Source organism: Carassius auratus, chromosome 42 (genome assembly GCF_003368295.1).
Source record: "Carassius auratus strain Wakin chromosome 42, ASM336829v1, whole genome shotgun sequence".
In the NCBI taxonomy this organism is placed as follows: domain Eukaryota; kingdom Metazoa; phylum Chordata; class Actinopteri; order Cypriniformes; family Cyprinidae; genus Carassius; species Carassius auratus.
This window is the reverse complement of record NC_039284.1, coordinates 10,819,849-10,841,952: the sequence shown is the minus strand read 5'-3', so window position 1 is coordinate 10,841,952 and position 22,104 is coordinate 10,819,849. Positions and strand designations below refer to the sequence as shown.

Below are 22,104 nucleotides of genomic sequence, written 5' to 3'. Positions count from 1 at the left end.
ACAAAGTTGCTGAAAATGTAATCGTAGAAAGAAAGTGAACACCTGCAGAGTTACGCATTGTTAGCCAAAGTGGCGTTTCCTGGCCCTGTAATTGTGGCATCTGGTTCTCAGGAGCCGTCTTCGCTCCATTGAAGAGTTCTAAGGGGGGTGGGGTCCAAGGGCTCCACTGGGAAAAGAAGACATTTTTATGACGGCTCTGGGAAGGTTTCATCTTTCGGCCACAAAATAGTTTAAGGCTCTTCTGTCAAAACCCCTTGTGTGAACCCCCCCAACTTATCCCAGACCAGCCTTGTCTTCAGTCCTCATACCATTTTCTGGCTGACGTGAGCAGAGAGTAGGCTTAGTCTCTCTTTCTTTGGTCCCTGTGATCTCTGAGCCTTTTTGAAAAAGTGTTGGTGGCTATATACCCACAGCATGCTCACACAGACCTCCTTTGACTTCAAGTTCTCAAACTGGTATCTTCAGGCTATCAGGTGTCCGTGGCTATTATCGCACTGAGTGAATGAAACTTTAAAACTTTGTTTGTTTCCCGCTCGTAGTTTTGTCTGTGTGGTGAAATCCCAAGGTTAAAAAGATACTGTTATAGCTGAGGGAATACTTAAAGGTGAAGTGTGTAATTTCTACCGCCGCTAGCGTCAACAAACGGAACTGCTAAATTAATGGCTTTAATAAAAATAAAAAAACTCACCTGCCATTGGTCGATCAAGCTGATAGCACCACCCACAACACGTGCTATTGGTTGATTCAGTGTTGCTGTTGTCGGGTTGTGCAAACGAACAGAGCCACAGTGTTTATACTTTTACAGAAAATCTGAAATTAAAAGTTAGCAAACGGCAATTTAAGGTAGAATATCATATTTAAAAAAATAAATGTCTACAAAAAAGCATGTAAATGATGCAATATAAGATGCTCTGAAGAGCAACACTCTCCCCCTCAAAAAAGATCAATTATCCAACATCCAACACGTCCCCCCTCTTCTCCAGGTTTCCCTTCCCCTTTGTTTCTTCTCTCGTCTCCTCTTGTCCATGCCTGGTGTGACCTACCCCAAAGGCCTTCATTATTAATTGTCCATTGGAGACAGGGAAAAGTTCAAAGACTGCACGGATGGTCCCTTTACTGCGACCGTCTATTGTCTAACATTCATCTCCCTTTACCCTTGTTCCAGGAGTGTATTATCTCCCCTGCCTCATGAGAAAAGAAGGTTATCAATAAGAGCTTAGAGAGCTGCCATCGTGACTGCCAGGAGGTCCTGGCCTCCCAAGTCCACACACAGCTCCCCCACAGAGGGCTAGTTTACTGTTGTTTATCTTTGAGCTGCTAGCTTTTGCCACGCTACACTAGCACATCTTAGGATTGGGCTCTGGTTTCACTTCTTCCTCTCTGACCTCACACTGACCTGCAGTGTTGTCTGCCAGCTTACCTCATGCTCCCATTATAACGCCACTCAAAGCTACGTACAGTGCTATAAGATAGCGGTGGACATTAAAAGAATACATTAGGGACAGTTTAACTTAATCTTACAGTTGTAACCGCTTAACATAATTTTCTTGCTGGGAAAAAAAAAAAATTGTTTAGCTTTACATTACTTTCTCTATAGGCCACACGCATCAATGAACTGAACAGTAAAAATAATGACTGTCCTCACTAAATCACGCCATTGGTTGAGCCAATGTTGCTGTTGTTAGGCAGGTCGGGATGCTCAAACAAACAAAGTAATGTTTTGAAAGCATCGCAGAGCCGCTGTGTTAATGCTTTTAAAGGTATATCAACCTACGAATGGCTGTTTACCTCACACATGCACATATAATGCTATTTAATGTTCAAATTAAATGTAATTAAATTAGTAATACTTCAGTTATATTAGTTTAGCATTTATGCCTTAATTTAAAAGCACAGAAAATGTGCAACAAAAGATCAAAATTCAACTTTGCATCCAGTATGCAGCAAAAGTATAAAAAATATCCGCTTGACTGAAACCGAAGACAAAGTCGGACTTGGTGCCCCATTGTGTTGCAAGCGCACATGCAGCTGGGATGGCACCCCTCACAATAAGTGTTCTGTGGTAAACCCTTGGCCCGTCATGTGATATCAAGAGTCACTGTGGTCAGATGATGCAGACTATTGTCTTCAAGGGCTCTTGGCTCACAATCATCTTCCTCTGTCTAATTAGATCATACCGTCTGATTGACTGACACTTACAGTTACAAGATAAAAACTACTGTTTTTGACAAATAAAAGAGAAATTTAAAACAATTACAATAACATATTACTAATAATACAAATAGGATATAAAAATACTTCCATGCTTTAATATCAAGTACAGCAGGTTTAGCGGTATTCCGCTAACAGCCTCTTATGCTCAGTGTTGAACCAATTCATCACCTGAGAGCTAATGGATAGGAGACTATAATGCATTTCCTCTTTTTTCACTACTGCTTTACTTTAAATGTCATGCTTCACAGCTCCCCGTCACACTTTACGTCCCCAGCTGAACATAATAAAGCTCTATGAAAACAAACTCCCTTCATATTAGCTTAGTTATTACCATGCTTCACGTCAGAGGAGCTCCAGTAATCTAGTTATAGGACGACATTTGGGTTCTGTTCCCATTGTGGCTGCTGATAGAATAAGGCTGGCACTCTTTATGTCTTTATTGAATGCACTTCAGGCAATATTTTAAATTAAACTGGCAGAGAGTGAGTTTAACAGTATTCAGGTTTGACAAAAAATAGTTTTTTCTTTTACCTGCCATGTAAGGGAATATCCGTTCCCATATCTCTGTTGATGAGATCACTCGCAGCGGCTGTGATCTCATGCGGTTCTTGTGGGAACTGAACTTCCTCAGCGTGTTGGTTAATCATTAGTGGAGGTGACCTGGAGAACGCTACAGAACAGCACATTACATCCAATGGCCTTGACTGTACTCACCGAGGGACAGCGTAATCGCTGCCATCAAATCTGCATTAAAGACTTATCTTTTGTTCGTTACTAGCACAAATAGCAACATCAACAAAGAGATGTAATTTAATAATTCATAATGGAAGGTGCAACGAAAGCACACCTACTTTAAACTGCTGCACTTACCAAACACAAAGAGTTTTTTCAGCCTAACTGTCTGGTGATGGCAGTTTAGAGGGACCTACTGCTGTAGGCACTCTATATTGTATATTACTCAGAGAAACAGAGACAGAAATTAGATAAGGGTGCGTGATGCTTTCAGGCAATGTTTTTTTTTTCTTCTCTTCCAGACAAAATGACTTATTAATGGTCAGTAAGTTGCACAGAGGGACCAAGCCCTGCAGTCTTTAGCACCAGCCAAAGAAATCGACTACACACACACACTGGCACATACAGAATAAATCAAAGATGTAGTACATACTGTTCAAGTTTAATTCTTCCCCTAATGCTATAAATCTAATATGAGTGTTTCGTTTAGCTACTTAAAGGTCCCATATTGTCAAAGTTAAAATTCCTGCCTTTTTTCACGATAACTGAGGTCTGGGGCCATTTACTGTAACTACCATATAAATGTAAAAACAGTCAGTCTTCAGTAAAATGCACACAGCATACATAAAGTAGCTGTGATTTTACATGAAGCATTGTATATTATACACGACATAGTGAAATGCAAGAAACATATGGCAAAAATCTGTATATAACAACAAAAGACAATACTTTATTAACCCTTTTCAATGTGTGCGGCAAACACGAGCATTTTTGATGATCGTTTCTGTCCAGTCCACTCGTTTTATTGTGTTTAACCATAGCCGTCCTAGGTTTGTTTGTCTGACAGTGGCAGCAGATATGCAATCAAATTGCTACTGTTCTTACCTGTTCTTAGCAGACCTCCTGAGAAAGGAGCTATAAAAATATAATGAGATGGTTTTTGGTAATTATACCGCAAATATATATTCTTAAGGACATCAAAACCTAATATAAAACTCCAGAAAAGTGTACAATGCCTGGGACCTTTATGAATTTATTGACTGTATATCAAACCTGCTCAAGTACATCTCATACACAATGAAAATAATTTTAGTATCTTTATCTTTTCCTGTAAAAATTTTAAAATAGCTGTAAAGCTAAATTAATTAATTTAACATTTATTTATTTTTTGTCTTGTTTTATGCATAAGCCTCAAAACATTTTGTTGGATTTAAGCTTAAAAATAGTGATACACAATGTACTGGTACCATATTGATTATTGGCTCAAATTTTTTTTTTTTTACTGGTTTTCGTTGATATCGAATATATAATTGAATGTTTATTTCCAGTATTTTATTTAACATTAATATTACCTTTGCCACAATTAAACACTTAAAGTTAATATTTAAAACAACCCAATAATTTAATAAAACTGTTATATGTAATCTTTAGCAATTTCACAATGCATATTTTTACAAACTGTACATTATATGTTTTATGTATTTACTGTACAATTACTGATTTTAGTTTTTAGAGTTTTATTTTGATTTTATTTAGAAAAAAATATAACGATTTTAAAAACAATCATATCATCAGGCATAGTATAAAAATAATTATGGGCTAATCGCTATCAGATACGTTTTTTATAATCAGTCAGAAACAAAATTATGCTAATTCAATATGTGTTCTCTGAAAACAACTCTTATACACACTTATGCAACTTTGCTTCAAATTAATTTTGTTGTTCAGAAATTTGCTGACACCTTTTATTCCTTTTCACACAAATGTTACAGTTTCGATTAATTAAGCATATTTATTGCACATTTACTTTAGGAATATCATGTTATTACTTCAAAACAATATTAATATGCTGGGAGATTTGAAAATTGATGCTTTTGAATATTAGCACTGCACATATCCAGCTTCATATCTATGGGTTTTCATAGACAATAGGTTTGTTCAGTAGCTCACGGAGTATGTAGACGTACTTGAGAGGCAATGAGCTCCATTTCAAATTCTGTGTAAAGATGAATCAACATTTGATAACACTATCAGGTAGGTTTAGGGTTGGGTTTGGTGTAAAGCATATTTCCAACACGATACAGTATTAACTTTTAGGCAGTCCTGGGATATTTGAATTCTGAACCGCCACAATACGTACAGTAACTGAAGCAACATAATAAAAACACAGCTATACGTACTTATATCAACTTTAAAAAATGTGCCAGGGTTCATGTATTGAATCCGTGTTTTAGTGCCACTCTTTAGTACAATTCTCTGTGGCGAAACATGAAGTATAGTATTTAAAAATGGTGTTAGATAAAAGTACACAGAGGTACATATTTTTATGAGACCAGGTTGCTGTTGTTGTTGTTTTCTCGGATTAAGAACACAGGATGAACTTGACCATGTCCCACCAACAAGCATCACATGCTTCCTGCCCTAAAGTGTGACATTGTGGCACTGAATATCCACTTCCTTTAATTGCCTCTCAGAGTGAAGTGCTGCCTGCCATGGACTTGAATTCTGGTGTCACGAAGCAACCTGTGACAAAACATAAACTGTGCGTTAAGTAGCTTCTAAAGGGCCTGCAAGCTCACTAGAACTCCTTCTTCCTACAGACAAGTTCCTGGAGTGGCACAAACTGAGAAACACCTGCCAGTGCTAGTGCCAGTGCCGGTCTTTATGGCTCCCTACAAATAGCTTTTGATGGAAAGTTCTTCCATTGACTAGACAGGTCTCTTTTTTTCCGCCCAGACCTTGCATGTTCTCCCATGTCACCTTGTGTGCAGTCTGCTTAGTGACACCACTGGTGATTATGTCATTATTTTGCTCCAGGGGGTTCAAACACATCTGTAGCACTCATGCACGGCTTTCTCCAAACCCTGGCACATCTCCCACCCAACCACCCGTCTCTGTCTCCCTCCTTCTTCTCTTCATTAGTCTCGGTGCCAGATCCTTTCTTCAGCCAGACAAGACCCAGCTCCAAGCTGCCTTTCTCCTCCTCCTGCTTGCTCCAGTCCTTAGGCCATTCTGTCCTCCATCTCCCCCTCCTTCTACTCCAGATGTCCCCCTTTCTCTCTTTCCCTCCCTCAAACACTCTCTTCTTTCATGAGGTTCAACTGCAATTTGAGACAAATGACTTCATAACCCTTAGCCCAAGCAGGTTTGAGCCCAGACCCTCCTCTAGGTCAGAGACCTAGTGCCCCTGAATTTCAAGTGCACATGTCATTATGGCATTGTTTGCTTTAGTAAATGCAATGATATAGAAGGGCGAAAGGACATCTTGCTCATATGGCGAATCAGATTCAGCATAATAATCATTCGTTATTAAAGGAATAGTGAAAAATGAAAACTCATTATGACTCACTCTTGTTCCAAAGCTGTATGACTTTCATTCCTCCATGAAGCACAAAGCGATAGATTTACTGATCCTTCTTTTTCAATGAAATCTCAATGCATTCAAGCTTCAAAAACATCATGAAAGTGTGCATACAATCTATGTCTTCAAAATGCATCTGACAACTTCATGTGACAAACAGAACAAAATTTTAAGTCGTTATTCACAGAATAGTTTGTGGTACTTTTCTTATAAGTTTATTCTTAAAATGTTCTTTTGTGATTCAAGAAAAAAAAGGCGAGGAGTAGGCTAAATAATGGCTTTTTTGTTCTTTTTCTTTTTTTTTTTGGCTGAACAACTCCATTTATAATGCTCATTTCGTCTTCTGTAAAAAAAAAAAAAAAAAAAACTAATGACCTTATTTAAAGGTGAGCGTAAATATATCCACTCACGCGCACACTCACTATGTGCCAGCGTGCCTTGAGAAATGGGCATATGGTGCTTGCTCAAAGTTTTCTTAAGTATGAAAAATTGTTTTCATCAAGGCCAATGCAGAATCAGCAGCAGCACGCGTATGTTCGTCCAGCATTTGCAGTTAGCACCTAGGCCTGCTTCAAGGTTGCCGGGACAGTTTGTGGAGCTCAGTTGCATCACAGTGGGTTTTGAAAGAATCTTTATCAGAGAGAGAAACATGCAATCTGTTTGCCTGATTGACACTCCAGCCAAGAGTTTATCAAACTGCAAGGTTTTTCTTTCTATGTGCTATTGATTAGCTGGAGCTGAACGTCCAGCGTTCAGTGTAACGTTTCACGTTTCATTGGGATGTTGTTCTTTTGAAGTTCTATCTAGCTCCTGGACAAGCTGTGGATGGGAGGCAAGTGGGGTGGACTCTTATGCTTTCAGCCCCCTGGCCTTGAGACTTGTTTGCTCTCTGTCAATCCGTTATCTCCTTTAAAAAAAAAAAAAAAAAACTCCTGAAAAACTCTGCGTTATTTAGATGTTATATTTATTTAAAAAGGTCTTTATTTTGTACTTCAATACATGCATGTGTGCAAATATAAACAGCTTTAAAAAAAATGTTTTGAGGATCCTTACCAGTAGTGAAAGGGAAGTGTTCACTTCTCAGATTAAAGTTTGAGATGGGGAAATGGTGATAATGATGAAGTATGAATTGTGAGTTGTTGTTTTTTTTTTTTTTTTTTTTTTTTTTTTTTTTTGCTGTATCATCATTAGATTCAATTATCACTTAATTTCATTAATATTAATGTTGCATCATTAGCATTGAAACTAAATGTTTTCATTTTTCTCTTTAACGATCTCTGAGATATCTTACTGGCTAGCAGGTGAATTTATCACCTTTGACTGGACAGCTTCGCCTGAGCAAATACAAGCAGTGAAATACACCGGCTCCATACAGAGGCAATATCAAACAGGAGCCACAATGAAATGGAAAGTAGACTCTTCCCCTTTAATGATTAACTCTGGTGAGAAAACCAGGACTTTCTTCCCAAGAAGAAACTCTTAGTAGGGACAGAGAGTGGGTCTGGGCTTTCAGTTCCCCATGCTGTGGCCTTCTGAGATACAAAAGTTTCACAGACTGTGTCTTCATCTATACCGGTACTCATCTATGACATTTCCCACACACGTATTCGCTCAGCCCTCCTTCCCCTCCCCACACAGACCTTGATTTGTATGGTAGTTATCAGGAGGTAAGGCTCTCCTCAATCAATATTTACCCAACAAACAGAGTTGATTCGAGGGCAGTTTGTATAGAGGGCCCAAGTGCACACGCAGTGGGGTGAATGAATGCTGGTTGAAGTACAGGGGCTGCTGATCATGACTGCTCTACGTGTCCCGTCCCCCACCCCCTACACCTCTTGTCTTGTGTTTCTCAGTGGAGGCGTGATATAATATCCCTCTTTTCATAAGACAGTCCTGTGTCCTCTCATCCTTGGCAACAGCAGCGCTGAGGATGCAGTGCTGCCAGAAAACTGATCAAGCTTGGGGGCAGGAACCAGTGGCCAGATAGTCTTGTAATAATACTCAGAAAATAAAACCACGCAATAATCATTTTTTCAGTACAAACTGAGCTTAATTGACAGAATTTGTGGCGTAATTTGTCCTTCCTTTTCTTAAAAAAAGCAAAAAAAAAAAAAAAAAAAAAAGGTTACAATGAGACATGAATGGGACACAGTAATATCTACAATAATAGAAAATATAGATATATTATCTACTGGTATAGATATATTATCTACAACAATAGAAGTGAATGGGACACATTTTTTGAAGGATGTAAAAAAAGAAAAACAAAGCTGATAATTTTACAAAAGAATTTCTGTTACCTTGTGTGTTAGACACTTGTGTAATTTTCAGTTTAGGGTTTTAGGGTATATTACATTGTGTTAAAAAGGTAACAATTGCATATAACTTTATAGCACATAAATGGTTACCAAGCAATTTTTCACACTAAAATCCTATTAACACTCATATTGTTTACATTTTGTGGCTATATCATTGAAACAATGAGTATTTTCCTGTTTTCATTGATCCTATTAACTTCCATAGTAAGCTCCTCACTGTAACCCAGATTTCTGCATTAAGTCGACATAATTTTAGGGGGCATCAACATTATGCCACTGTAACAGAGACAGTGGTGTGCCAACTGCTACAAGGTGTTCAAGCAGTGGCGACACCCCTGCTCTGGATGTACCGGCCGATGGAGGCGTGAAAAAATGAAGTGACGTGCTGATGAAGACAAAAAGTTGGTGTTTATTCCAAAATGTGAAAACAAAGATTTTCCAAAATGATTCAAATTATATTTACAGTGTAACTCAAAAAGTAGAAAAACATAAAATAAAAACAATACAAAAAATAGAAAAAAAAATTGTACAAAGTTTAAATGTACAAACAAAACTTTTGGCTATGTCAATAATTTGACCCAAAAATCAAGCAAGCAACTTTTCCCCGACTCACTCTACGAGCCCCCCCTTTACCAGACTGAGAGAAACACTTAAAAAGTATAAGCCCCTCCCACTAGGACTAAACCATTAAATAATTGATGGTAACCAATAAGTTCAAGAAAGACAAAACAATTAAATAGCAACTTAATTGTAACAAAGGCATAACTATTAGAACTAAAAACATGCAGAAATATACAACCATTTCAAACAACATAAACTAAATTCATTATTATGGTTTACCAAAGCATCAAACAAACACCAATCTCCCCCTCCGGCATGAGACCAATTAAGTGTGCCTTCTATTGGCGGGAAACAGGCATTTAAAAATGGTGGCAATGTGGTGCCTGGGTTTCTTCTGTTTTTTTATGAGAAAATGTTCCAGTACGTAAGTATGACTGTTTACTTTATGTAAATGGATAATTGAAAACAATAAACATTTAACATGCCAACCGGTTGTGTTTGTATTCTTAACAATACACAAATTAACAAAAAAAAATTGACTCACCAAGTGTTAACCTAAACAAAAATGGTGAGAACAGGATCAACACTTAAACAATACACAATCAATTACATACACACACATACCTGGTGTTAACTGGTGTTACATTGCGCAAAACAAATATGTGTTGTTGTATGTAAAGTCTATGCATGCCTAGTGTGTTGTGTTCTAAGTCCAGTGCCAGTCTCTAGTCACAGTGCCCCACTGTGACATTTACCCCTCCCTCTCCAGACACCGACTGTGGTGTCCTCGAGAGAAAGTCTGCGGTGTAATTCTGTGACCCTGATCTATACAGCACCTCAAAGTCCAACGGCTGCATGGCCAGAAACCACCTAGTAATGCGAGCATTAGTGTCCCTCATGCGGCCTAACCAGGCCAATGCTCTGTGATCAGTCTCCAACCGAAATTTTCGTCCAAGCAAATAATACCTTAAAGAGTCCAGGGCCCACTTAACAGCAAGGCACTCCTTTTCAACAGTGGAATAGTTTACCTCTCTGGGCAGGAGTTTCCTACTGATGTATACAATCGGCTTGAGTTGACCTTCTTCCTCTTGAAGGAGTACAGCACCAACGCCATGTTGTGAGGCATCAGTCTGTACTGTGAATGGCTTCCCAAAGTCAGGACTCTGAAGAACTGGTTCCTGACATAGTGCATTCTTTAAGTCTTCAAAGGCTTTTTCACAGTCCTCCGTCCATACTACATTGTTGGGTTGGCTCTTCTTTGTCAAGTTTGTTAGGTTTATTGCCCTGGCTGAGAAATTTGGAATAAATTTCCTATACCAGCCAACAAGTCCCAGAAACGCTCTAACCTGCTTCTTTGTCACAGGCCGTCCTGCTCCTTTAACGGCCTCCACCTTCCCCACCTGAGGTCGGATCACACCGTGTCCTAGTACAAATCCCAGGTATTGGGTTTCTGGCTTGGCGAGGGCACATTTATCAGGGCGGATGGTTAGTCCTGCAGCCTTGATACGATTCAACACCTCTTTAAGGTGCTCCAGATGTTCTTCCCAGGTTTGGCTGAATATTATGATGTCATCAAGGTAAGCTGCAGCATAGTCCTCTGTACCATGGAGGATTTTATCCATCATCCTTTGAAATGTGGCCGCGGCCCCATGTAGACCAAAAGGAAGGACTCGGAACTGGTAGTGGCCAAAGGGGGTTCTGAATGCAGTAAGCTCCTTACACGCTGGTTCCAGCGGCACCTGCCAGTATCCCTTGCAGAGATCCAGCGTACTTAGGTATTTCGCCCTTCCCAGCCTCTCCACCAGCTCATCTACCCGTGGCATTGGATAAGGATCAAATTTACTAATACTGTTCAGCTTCCTGAAGTCTAAGCAAAACCGCAAGGTACCATCTTTTTTCGGCACCAGCACTATAGGACTGCTCCATTCACTTGACGATGGTTCAATAACTCCCAGTTGTTTCATGGTCTGTAATTCCTCTTTCATAACAGATAGAAGTTTCTCTGGCACACGATACACAGACTGACGGACAGGTTTAGTGTCCTTGAGGATGATCGAATGATTTACCAAGTCTGTTCTGCCAGGCGTATCCATGAACAGCTGATCAGGTATACATTCCCATAGCTGATGTCTCTGCACTTCAGTCAGGTGCTGTAAATTCAATTTGCTGTCACTGCGACAGGACGGTAAATACTGTTCTTCTATTTCCTCTTCACCCTCTATGGCTCTCACCAGCATAGCAATGTCTTTGCTCTCTTCTGTCTGGCCTGGAATTCGATGCGAATGCCATTTCTTCAGCATGTTCACATGAAATATTTGAAGAGGCTGGTTTCTTGAGGGAATTTCGATTTGATAGGTCACCTCAGCGGTACAAAAAAAAACTTCTGACACCAACTGTAACAGAGACAGTGGTGTGCCAACTGCTACAAGGTGTTCAAGCAGTGGCGACACCCCTGCTCTGGATGTACCGGCCGATGGAGGCGTGAAAAAATGAAGTGACGTGCTGATGAAGACAAAAAGTTGGTGTTTATTCCAAAATGTGAAAACAAAGATTTTCCAAAATGATTCAAATTATATTTACAGTGTAACTCAAAAAGTAGAAAAACATAAAATAAAAACAATACAAAAAATAGAAAAAAAAATTGTACAAAGTTTAAATGTACAAACAAAACTTTTGGCTATGTCAATAATTTGACCCAAAAATCAAGCAAGCAACTTTTCCCCGACTCACTCTACGAGCCCCCCCTTTACCAGACTGAGAGAAACACTTAAAAAGTATAAGCCCCTCCCACTAGGACTAAACCATTAAATAATTGATGGTAACCAATAAGTTCAAGAAAGACAAAACAATTAAATAGCAACTTAATTGTAACAAAGGCATAACTATTAGAACTAAAAACATGCAGAAATATACAACCATTTCAAACAACATAAACTAAATTCATTATTATGGTTTACCAAAGCATCAAACAAACACCAATCTCCCCCTCCGGCATGAGACCAATTAAGTGTGCCTTCTATTGGCGGGAAACAGGCATTTAAAAATGGTGGCAATGTGGTGCCTGGGTTTCTTCTGTTTTTTATGAGAAAATGTTCCAGTACGTAAGTATGACTGTTTACTTTATGTAAATGGATAATTGAAAACAATAAACATTTAACATGCCAACCGGTTGTGTTTGTATTCTTAACAATACACAAATTAACAAAAAAAAATTGACTCACCAAGTGTTAACCTAAACAAAAATGGTGAGAACAGGATCAACACTTAAACAATACACAATCAATTACATACACACACATACCTGGTGTTAACTGGTGTTACATTGCGCAAAACAAATATGTGTTGTTGTATGTAAAGTCTATGCATGCCTAGTGTGTTGTGTTCTAAGTCCAGTGCCAGTCTCTAGTCACAGTGCCCCACTGTGACAGCCACAAACGCTGTCAACTGAGCTGAACACTGAACCCAGAATATTTCTTTAACTCTTAATGTTGTTGTACTGTATATTAATATGACCTATTAAAACTTAAATCGGAACTTGGAACTGCTGGAAGTAATTGAGTAATCACTTACGCTTTTTACACTTTCACATCATCTACAGCCAAGAAGCGAAACGCAGCATGACAGCGTGCACAAACACGGCAGCCAAAGACACACATAGTGTTTTTTTTATTAGTATTAATTTTTCTCGGTGGGCTATGTGGGCCATTTTTAACCATGCCCGACGTATTTTTCCTCTCAGCTTGACTGAATCAGGAGTCCTAAAGAGGGCATATGAAATATTGATGTGGAATTGTCTGCCGTGCGATTCAGCTGTGTTTACCACACAGCAGAGCGGCCTTAGAGGCTTAGCCTACACAATAGCCGTAACAAAAGAACAACAGCTGATCCGTGTGAGGCGAGGAGGTGACAAAACAGTTAAAGCATGCTGCTGGCTATGGGCAAGCAGTCAGCAGATGCAGACAAAAGGGTTTGTGACAAGAATAACTCTCCCTCTCCCTCTCTCTCTCTCTCTCTTTTCCTCTGTCTATCTCTCTCTCTCTCTCTCTCTCTCTTTCCAAGGCAAGCAGTCAAGAGGATCCAAAATACCTATACCCTTTTCTCCTTGACATTGTCTTCTTCCCTAGTCAGCATTTTACTGCCCTTTTATGGTAAAAAAAAAAAAATGAGTTGGAGAAATTCCTCACAGGAATATTCTTAGCAATGCAGCACTCCTGGGCTTTACCCCACATTAGCATCAGTGGCTACGGCTACGCAAAGTAATCAGATTTGATGTGAACATATCTCTCTCACACATTGGATAAATACAAATCTATTAGCTATAAAAACTTCACATTAGCACTAAACAGATGTGCACACCTGCTTCATAAAAGAGCCAATCAAGTTCAGGACTTGCATGCTCATTGAATCAAAAAATCAAAAAAGTAGCTTCATAAAACTGAGAAATGATATTGAACCAAATCTCTAAAATGATTCAAGATAGACATAAAGTGCATTGTGTCAAGCTACACCACAACTTGTTGAAAACTCAAGTTTGTTTCTTGAAAATCAATTCCATCATGCTGCATTATTTTTAGGTAATTCTTTTTGTACAGGAGGATTTGCATGAACATCAAATAATGTGTAGTTTTTTTTTTTTATGATTTATGCTTTTTTTATTATTATTTTTATTGAAACACAGTCATTCAAACAAATTCAGCCACATAGCTAGCCGAAGGCATTACCAAGATGGCCGCCAAGCAGCCTGACTTGCCTTTAAGGTACTATTGTAGCATCCAAAAGAGACGGACTCCCCTCTGAGACCACACAAATTTGAGAAAGGCACCTTTATCACTTTTTTCTTTCTTTCTGTGTGAAATTATTCTGATGTTTTTTTCCAGAAAGCTGCTGGCCATTGTCTGAGGGGGTGGAAGAATTATAAAAGCATGAAAAAAAATAGGGGAGAGGGTATGTTGTGAGTTGGGGTGTTGGGAGGTTGGATATCTATAACCTTTGTAATCCATCCCCCCACCCCACCTCTCTTCTCTTTTGCTTTCTCACCCCCTCCATTCCATGTGACATTCATTCATCAGCCAAGTGCGTTTGGCAAGCCCTTCGCCTATGAGCGCCGTCCCAGTGACCACTAACCTTGGTATGTCCTGACACTCGTGATGAGTATCTGCAGGACACAGAAGGCAAGCAGGCTGCTATGTCAGGCCTTTATTGTGTACTGCCGAGGCTGGGGACAGTCAGCATAATCAAACAAATGACCCCTGAAGGCTGTGCCCCTCGGGGAGGGAGAAGTAGAAGGAGACAGAGCTCTGGCCAAAAGCACTTGGGCAGGATTTCTTTTCTTTTTTTTATCCCCTCTCCTCTTCTCTCCCCCTCCCTTCCTATGATCTTGCCCCAGGAGAAGGAGTGGAGGAGGGGAGAAATTACTGTACAGCACTGTACAAAAATGTCACCCTTTTGAGACAGACAGAGTTCAGGCACAGCAGTGTTGAAGAGATACTTTGAAACTGCTGTATGATTCTTGTCATTTAAAACAGTTTAACTACAGTCAAGCTGCTGTAAGAAAACATCATATGTTACACTATAGGTGGAAAAGTAGCTACATTAAAGCTATATAAGAGGCTGAAATATCTAAATAATGTAATTTATTGATTATATATAATAAAATATGAATTATTATTGAAAACAATCAAACTTCAATACACATAAATTTATACTAAACTGATAAAACTAAACAGCACCCTAACGTATCTTAACTGAATCATAAATTAATCCATTAAAAATGAATCATCTAAATGAACCATCATAGTGCTATTTGAAAGAGACAATTCCAAGAACAAAATTGAGTAGTAATTCAGATGGATGAATTCATAATTTTAACCAGGTAATTTAAATGGTTTGTCAGAATGAATAAATTCACTAAAAATGAGCCAGACTACCCATAGCTATTTGAGAAAAATAGTTCCATGAAGAAAACTGAGTGACAAATGAAATGAAGTAATTAATAATTTTAATGGGTTCATTAAAGTGAATCATCCAACTGAACCAACTCACTAAAATGAATCAGACATCCCAATGCTATTCGAGAGAGGGCTACTTGTTGAAAACACTGGAAAAGCTATGATATTATGTTACACAATTCAGTTAGCAACACCGATACTTTTAGCTATTTACTCCCTAACACCGGAACACATCATAAAAGGGAGGTAGGCTGGGGGCACGTTACAGCATATAAACAACACTATCAACAACAACAACACACTCTGGTGAATCATACCATCTAATTTAACTGCCATTGTAAGTCCATTATTTATAGCCATGCTATAATTTAATACTGCATCACAACCAAAAGTCAAGCACTTATGATTGTGGCGGCAGAGTGAAACATCTTCCACACCGGTCAAGGCCTTTCAGACAAGGGTATGCCTTTGATGACAGTATATTTAACACACTTAATGGAAAAAAGGGAGCTGGGGATGGCGTGGGTCGCATGGATGAGATTCTTTATCCGGACAACTGCTCACCTGGCAGGGCCTTTGAGGAGCAGTCAGAGTCTGATTGATAGTACTGATGCCAAACTAAGCGCTGATCCCGATCCATGGGGAAGGGCTGCATTGATAAAACCAAACATTGGACTGCAACTTTAACCTTGCAGTTGAGGATGAATATTAGATGGTGTCATGAGCTTTGTTGCGAGTGCATTGATTTGGGGTGGTTGGAGGAAAAACTGCAAAAGAAGATATTTTTAAGAATGTTTAACTGTTTTTGTCCATACAATGAAATCCAATGGGGTCCAAAACACCACTGGATCACACTGACTTTTATTTTCCCTGTTGATAAAAAACAGCATATGCTATGAAGCATGGTGGCTGGTTTGAGCTGGTTTACTAGCTGCTGCTCAGGACCAGCTTAAACCAACTCATGACCAACTAAGGACCAGGTTAAACAAGCTACAATGCTTCAAAACCAGGCCATTCTCATCCCAAGGCGTCATATACTGACACTTTTGACATTTCGTCAACATCCTACCCACATGGCACCCTCCGTCAATATTAGACGCAGATCAATATGGGCCAGAACGCCCCTAGCGGCCTAACCCTAACCCTAACCCTAACACTAAACCTAACCCATATTCTGCGTTTAATATTGACGCTATAAGGTGCCATGTGCGTAGGATGTTGAGGAAATGTCAAAAGTGTCAGTATATGATGCCTTGGGATGAGAATGCGTTATTCAAAACATAATCTAACCCAACAGTGCTATGGAGAAAAAAATAAACAAGTCGTACAGGTTTGGAACAACATGATGGTGGATAAATGTCCAAATGTTTTACCAATTTAAGCATTCCTACTGTATCCCTCAAATGCTAGTGCTTTCTCTATGGCCTGTAGTAACACTTTTAATATGACAGCACTATGTTTTATGTCCTCATATGCAACCTTTGTGTCTGTTTCTTTGTGCCTGCGCCTGCTTCCCCATCTGTGTTCGAGCGAGTGGGTGTTTGTGAGTGCGTGTGGCAGTAAGCACCATGTCTGGGAAGTGTCTTGTCTAGCTGTAGGGGAGGTGACTTAGTTATTTGCCTGGCTAATCATCTCTATAGTGTTAGTGGAGAGGGACTGTCACTGGTGCTAAAGAGATCACAGGGCCAGTCTACAGTACGCCCCCGGTCTTGGCCCTTTCTCAGGAACAAAAACCTCACGCCAGAGCGGATGCATTCTGGTTGTAGAGAATAAACTCCTGTAGTACTCCTGTAGTAGTAATGTAGTACCTGATTGCTTTGCTTGGGAAAACACTGCAGTTAGAGGTCCAGACCTTGTCTAAGAGCACCAAGTTCACTTATAACTTTCCTTGAATTCCTCCACCTACGATAGAAACTACAATTTTGGCTCGAAACCTGATGCCCAAGCAATAATTTACATGTTCATTACAGAATCTAGTTTCACTCGAACTTGATAAGAAGCAAAGCAGAATTTAGTATTTTATGGGCCGCTGTCAGTGGCAGAATCTTCTCCTTCCCCTTCTAGAAGTGGAAGCATATTGAGACAAAAAGATATTTTATGAGACATTGCTAACAATCTTGTGTCAAATAAAGGGAAGTCAACAAATTATGTTTCGCTCCCTCTAGGAAGTAGACTCTAAAAGAGGAACAGCTCAGGTAATGTTTAACCCAATGAGTTCCTCTTGGTTACAACCTCACTAATTCTGCTACATTCAAAACATTGACTGTAAGGTGTTGTTATGCGATACTTTGACCTGTTTAGATAAAAAAAAAAAAATACTTGTTGCTTTTTTCACTGTAACCTTTCAGATGTGATGAAGTACTTTCACGTCCCCCAATGCTAAACAAACAGGCTAAACACAAAGGTATTTGAATCAGCTCCACCAGAATGTGTTTCAGCAACTGAAACAAAGAGGAATTAGTGTTGTGACGATGTTTGGGGCCATTCTCTACGTCCTCTCAGACTTGGAAACCCAACACTTCTCTTCTCAGTTTCTGCCAGAAGGGTCATTCGGCTCTTGAAGGGTCCTGCTTGCGTCTCAGTGCAGAATTTTCTTTTCTTGCTCCTTTTTACTTATCTCTTTTTTCTTTTTCTTTTCTTTTCTTAACTAGAGACTTGGGATTGAAACCTAATATGTTTATTAATGCCATTGTCTCCTTGTGTATCAGCAGGTTCCGGAGCGATTCCTGGAAGTGGCACAGATCACATTACGGGAGTTTTTCAATGCCATTGTGGCAGGCAAAGATGTTGATCCTTCCTGGAAGAAGGCCATATACAAGGTCATCTGCAAGCTGGACAGTGAGGTCCCAGAGATTTTTAAATCTCCCAATTGTCTGCAGGAGCTTCTGCATGAGTAGTGATTTTAATTGCGTACCAAGTATCATCCCATCTTTTCCTGAATCTTTACGAAGTAAGAAGTAGCATTCCTGTTTTTAAGTCCCAGCTACTTTAAATTGACTTGGCTGTTAATTTTTTTGGGGGAAAGTCTATCAAATTCTTGATTGTTTTTGACTGTGTTCAATCCTTACCCCCTTTTTCCTTGCCTTTAAAATGGGCATTACTATGTTGACCACACAATGGTTAACAAATGGAACTGACTCCCTTATTTTCTCTCTTTTATTGGTCATTTTTGTTGAGGGCTTTGTTTTATCCCCGGATGTTTGCAATGTGTGATGGTTTTACTATTGCTGAATAAGATTTGGATTTGTAGCTTGTATAGATGTAATTATTATTTATAATTAATATAATTATTACCATTAATGTTATTAATGCTTGCTGCAAAAAAAAGGAAGGAAGGAAAAGAAAGACAAAAAATTGACATGTGATATATTTGTTTCTCATGGCAATGCTACAGAAAATAAATTATTCTTTGGAAACAAATAATACAAATAAAGAGGGGTATACATTTTCTATGTTGGAAATTCATATATCTATATATACATATATATTTGATGTTATTCTTGAAAGAAACAGCATTAACAGTTTTTTTTTTTGGTTTAGCCATTCTTCTGTGTTGGCTAGGGTCCAATGTTCTTGTGTTTTGTGTCCACAGTGATAGCACTGGCTCTAGGGAGGGAGGCCTACTCATAGTTTTTTTTTTTTTTTTTCACGGAGCAGCCTCTCCTGTAACTAAGCAACATGGCCATTTCATACTGGGGCAAGCCAGTTCGGCACAAAAAAATGGATGCCTTCCCACTGAGAAACCATTCTTGCTCATAAAAAGCACACTGTCACAACTGCTCACATAAACACACACACCGCTCTCGTCCATACATGCTAATTCACAAAAACGCACACTGTCAAGACAAGAGAATTGTAGTTGTTGTTGATTTTCTCCACCTGCTAGTTGGGAACACCTCTATAATTGGACAGTAAATTTGGTAGATTCTCCAGTTTGGTTTACACAGTAGAGATTTTGGCTCACAATAATTAGTTTAACGTTAGCAAAAGAAAAACTTTTCTCTTCTTCTTCTTTCTACTTTCTGCGTACAGGATTGTACATAGTTTGTACATTTGTTAGAAATGTACAGATTTGCTTAATATTCACAATCATCTGATTATGCTATGGCAGTGTACCATTCATCAGTAGTGAAACTTCATGTTAGCGAGATATTCAGTTCAGTCGTACATTTTTATGAATCATATGAAGTTTTTTGATTGAATTTTTGAAGCTAAGCCTACTAAGAGATCCACACAAATGTAACCAATTACAATGACTAGCCTACCCTATAGAGAGAGGAAAAAGCACAGTTTCTTATCAAAACAGTGTCCACAGAAGAAAAGAGGGCCTTTTAGACTCTTTGTGCATCGCTTCCTAGTTCATAAATAAGAGTCTGCAATAGAGGGCAAGGGCTGGACATGTGATCTGCTCTGGAAGCCTGTGCCGTTTGCATTGGGCAAATCCAGCTGATGAATTGAAACGCAGGCCGGCAATTATTGTCAGCACAATGCCTTAAAAAACCTGCTGACTTCTAGATTAATGGGCACAAAAGAGCATGAGGTGCTGTCATTCTGTCGCCAGGGCTGGCATCATCCACAGCCCCCGGACAACACACAAAACACCAAGCTATTCACTCTGCATTGTAAAGAGAGTGAGAACAAGAAAAACAAACCCAAAACAAAGATAGGAGTTAAAAAAGGAGATGTTTGGCCCTGTTCTATTCTCAGGTCTCCTGCAAGGCTGTGCTGACATGCGTTCTCCTTTACATGCATTGTGATAAATAAAGATTCTTTCAAATTCTCAGAAACTCTGTTATCGATATTAATGTATTTAAAGGTGATGTTTTGCAACTAAAAGTGAAGGTTTTGTCTCTACAAATTAATCTAAACAGGCATTGTGTATTTTACACACTTAATAAATCTGATCATTGCCTGTGCCTAATATTAATTACACCAGCAAATTATTTTAAATTAAAAAACTCATTTTTACCACATATTTGAAGAACAAGTATGACGCTTAGTTCCACATGAATCTGATGTACTTTAAACCATTTAACGTAGCACAGAGGAAGGCAATACATGTGCATAAGTGTGTGTGTGTGTGTGTGTGTGTGTGTGTGTGTGTGTGTGTGTGTGTGTGTGTGTGTGTGTGTGTGTGTGTGCGTGTGTGTTTGCACTTACCTTTGTGTGTGTCTGTCTGCAGGGAGTGTGTGATATACACGCATGTTAGTGCATTAGTTTTAGTTTATTGTCTCTTTTTGAACTTTTATTTGTATTTATCACTTTATCTTTAAGACAAACCAGAAGGAGGTTATGTTCAACATCGCAATTTCTTTTTTCTTGCTATAGTACTTCTAGAAATGTTATGATGTTTTTAATTGTTTCGAGTGGCTCTCAGTTGACTGTTTTCTCCCCTTCATCTCACCACCTCTTCAGGTGTTCTCAATTGGTCTGCATTAATTTGGTATTGAAATGAGATGGATCTGTTTGCGTGGTCACACAGGGTCATTTGTTGCTTTGTGAAAATCCTAAATGCAGCCGTGTATATTTCACACTCCATTAGGGACACTCTATAGAAAAACAACACAAAACAAAAAAAACTCTGAATAACCTTGATTCAAAGTTTGGATGATGTGCACTTTCATCTCACTTGTGATACACTACTGTGCATTTATATTTGACATAATAATTTTTTATTTGTTTTCATGCAATGGGGGAAAAATAACTCATGTAGTTATCTGTACAAATCAATTGCCAAACTCAGTTTGGGACTGTTTTTTACTACAAAGAAAGATGTTACAAAGAGAAAAGGAAGAAAGAAACTTTGTATATGACTATATTTCTTGGAAGGGGAACAATTATTTGTACTGAATGCAATGTGTTGTACAAGACTCTTGACTCTTTGTAGATCTGATGCTGTATTTATGAGGTGTGTGCTCCCTGAAGGGTTTTAATCATGATTTCACTGGCTTCAACGTGTATGTAAATACAAACCGAAAATGAGGAAACACTGCCTTTCTATGATTTAGCAATATGATGTAAATAGCATTGTTATGTTTTTTTTTTTTCTTTATGAAAGAATTCTTTGATTCTAGTATGCTAATTCCAGCTGAAACTGTTACAATTTCCTTTAATACATTTGAAGGATACTCACACATTGCTAATGGGACAGCATTGTGGATTTTGTTGTCAGTTTGTCATGCATAAGATTCATAATTTATTGGTTTAATTTATCATAATTTATTTGGTGATGGTATAAAAAAATTTGGTATTTCTGGGGATGTATTGTAATATTATTTGGTAGACAGAGACCATATGAATGCCCTCCTAAGCTCCTTAACTCTGTAGAGACATAAAGAGACACTTATGTCCGGGTAGCCAGTGTAATTTCAGACACTGTAGTCATAGGATAGGCTTGAAAATAAAATAAAAAAACTAAAGGAAGAAAAGAAAAGGAAAAAAACAACAAAACTTTTCTTCTATCTTGTTTGGAAGGTGAAAAATTTTGTTTTTTGAAGTTTTATTTCTAATCACTTAATCTGGCTTTTACCTTTGCTTTTACCACCTACACAATACAGTAGTCAAAGTGCCTCGTGTGCCTTCCATCTCCTCGGAACTGAATGTATGTGCAGTATATATGCAAGCTTGTGCAAAATAAAAACTAAGTCCTAGATCAGGTGTTTCCTTTTGCCATTTGTCATCATTTAGATCAGCATGTTAATTATTGAAAACCAAGGAGATTTGGTGTTTCCTGTGATGCCAGAAGAACGGACAGGATGTAAATGTGGAGATATTTTCACATGCCTTTATATAGCTCTGTTTTGGGCTTTATGGGCTTTGGATATAAAGCCCAAGATACGTTAATTTGAAAAAAATGTTGTTGAATACCAGAATAATTTTTTTAAATAATAAAAGGAAAATCTGGGTTACAATGGAAGTGAATAACATAAAAATTGTGCAATACAATAGTACAGTTTCAAAAGTACAGCCA

The 22,104-nt window shown here is 38.6% G+C and overlaps 1 protein-coding gene across 2 annotated transcripts in view; it reads left to right on the top strand.

The window, feature by feature from the left end:
• The window catches only part of LOC113060631 (prospero homeobox protein 1), a 38,734-nt gene extending 16,947 nt beyond the window's left edge, over positions 1-21,787 (top strand). Inside the window, exon 5 of one of the 2 annotated variants that reach the window (XM_026229712.1) lies at positions 17,843-21,787. In XM_026229712.1, coding sequence (XP_026085497.1) covers positions 17,843-18,031 — 189 coding nt within the window. In that variant the 3' untranslated portion in view covers positions 18,032-21,787. The remainder of the gene's footprint in view (positions 1-17,842) is intronic. The other variant, XM_026229713.1, reaches the window with a different exon arrangement.
• Positions 21,788-22,104: the final 317 nt, after the last annotated feature.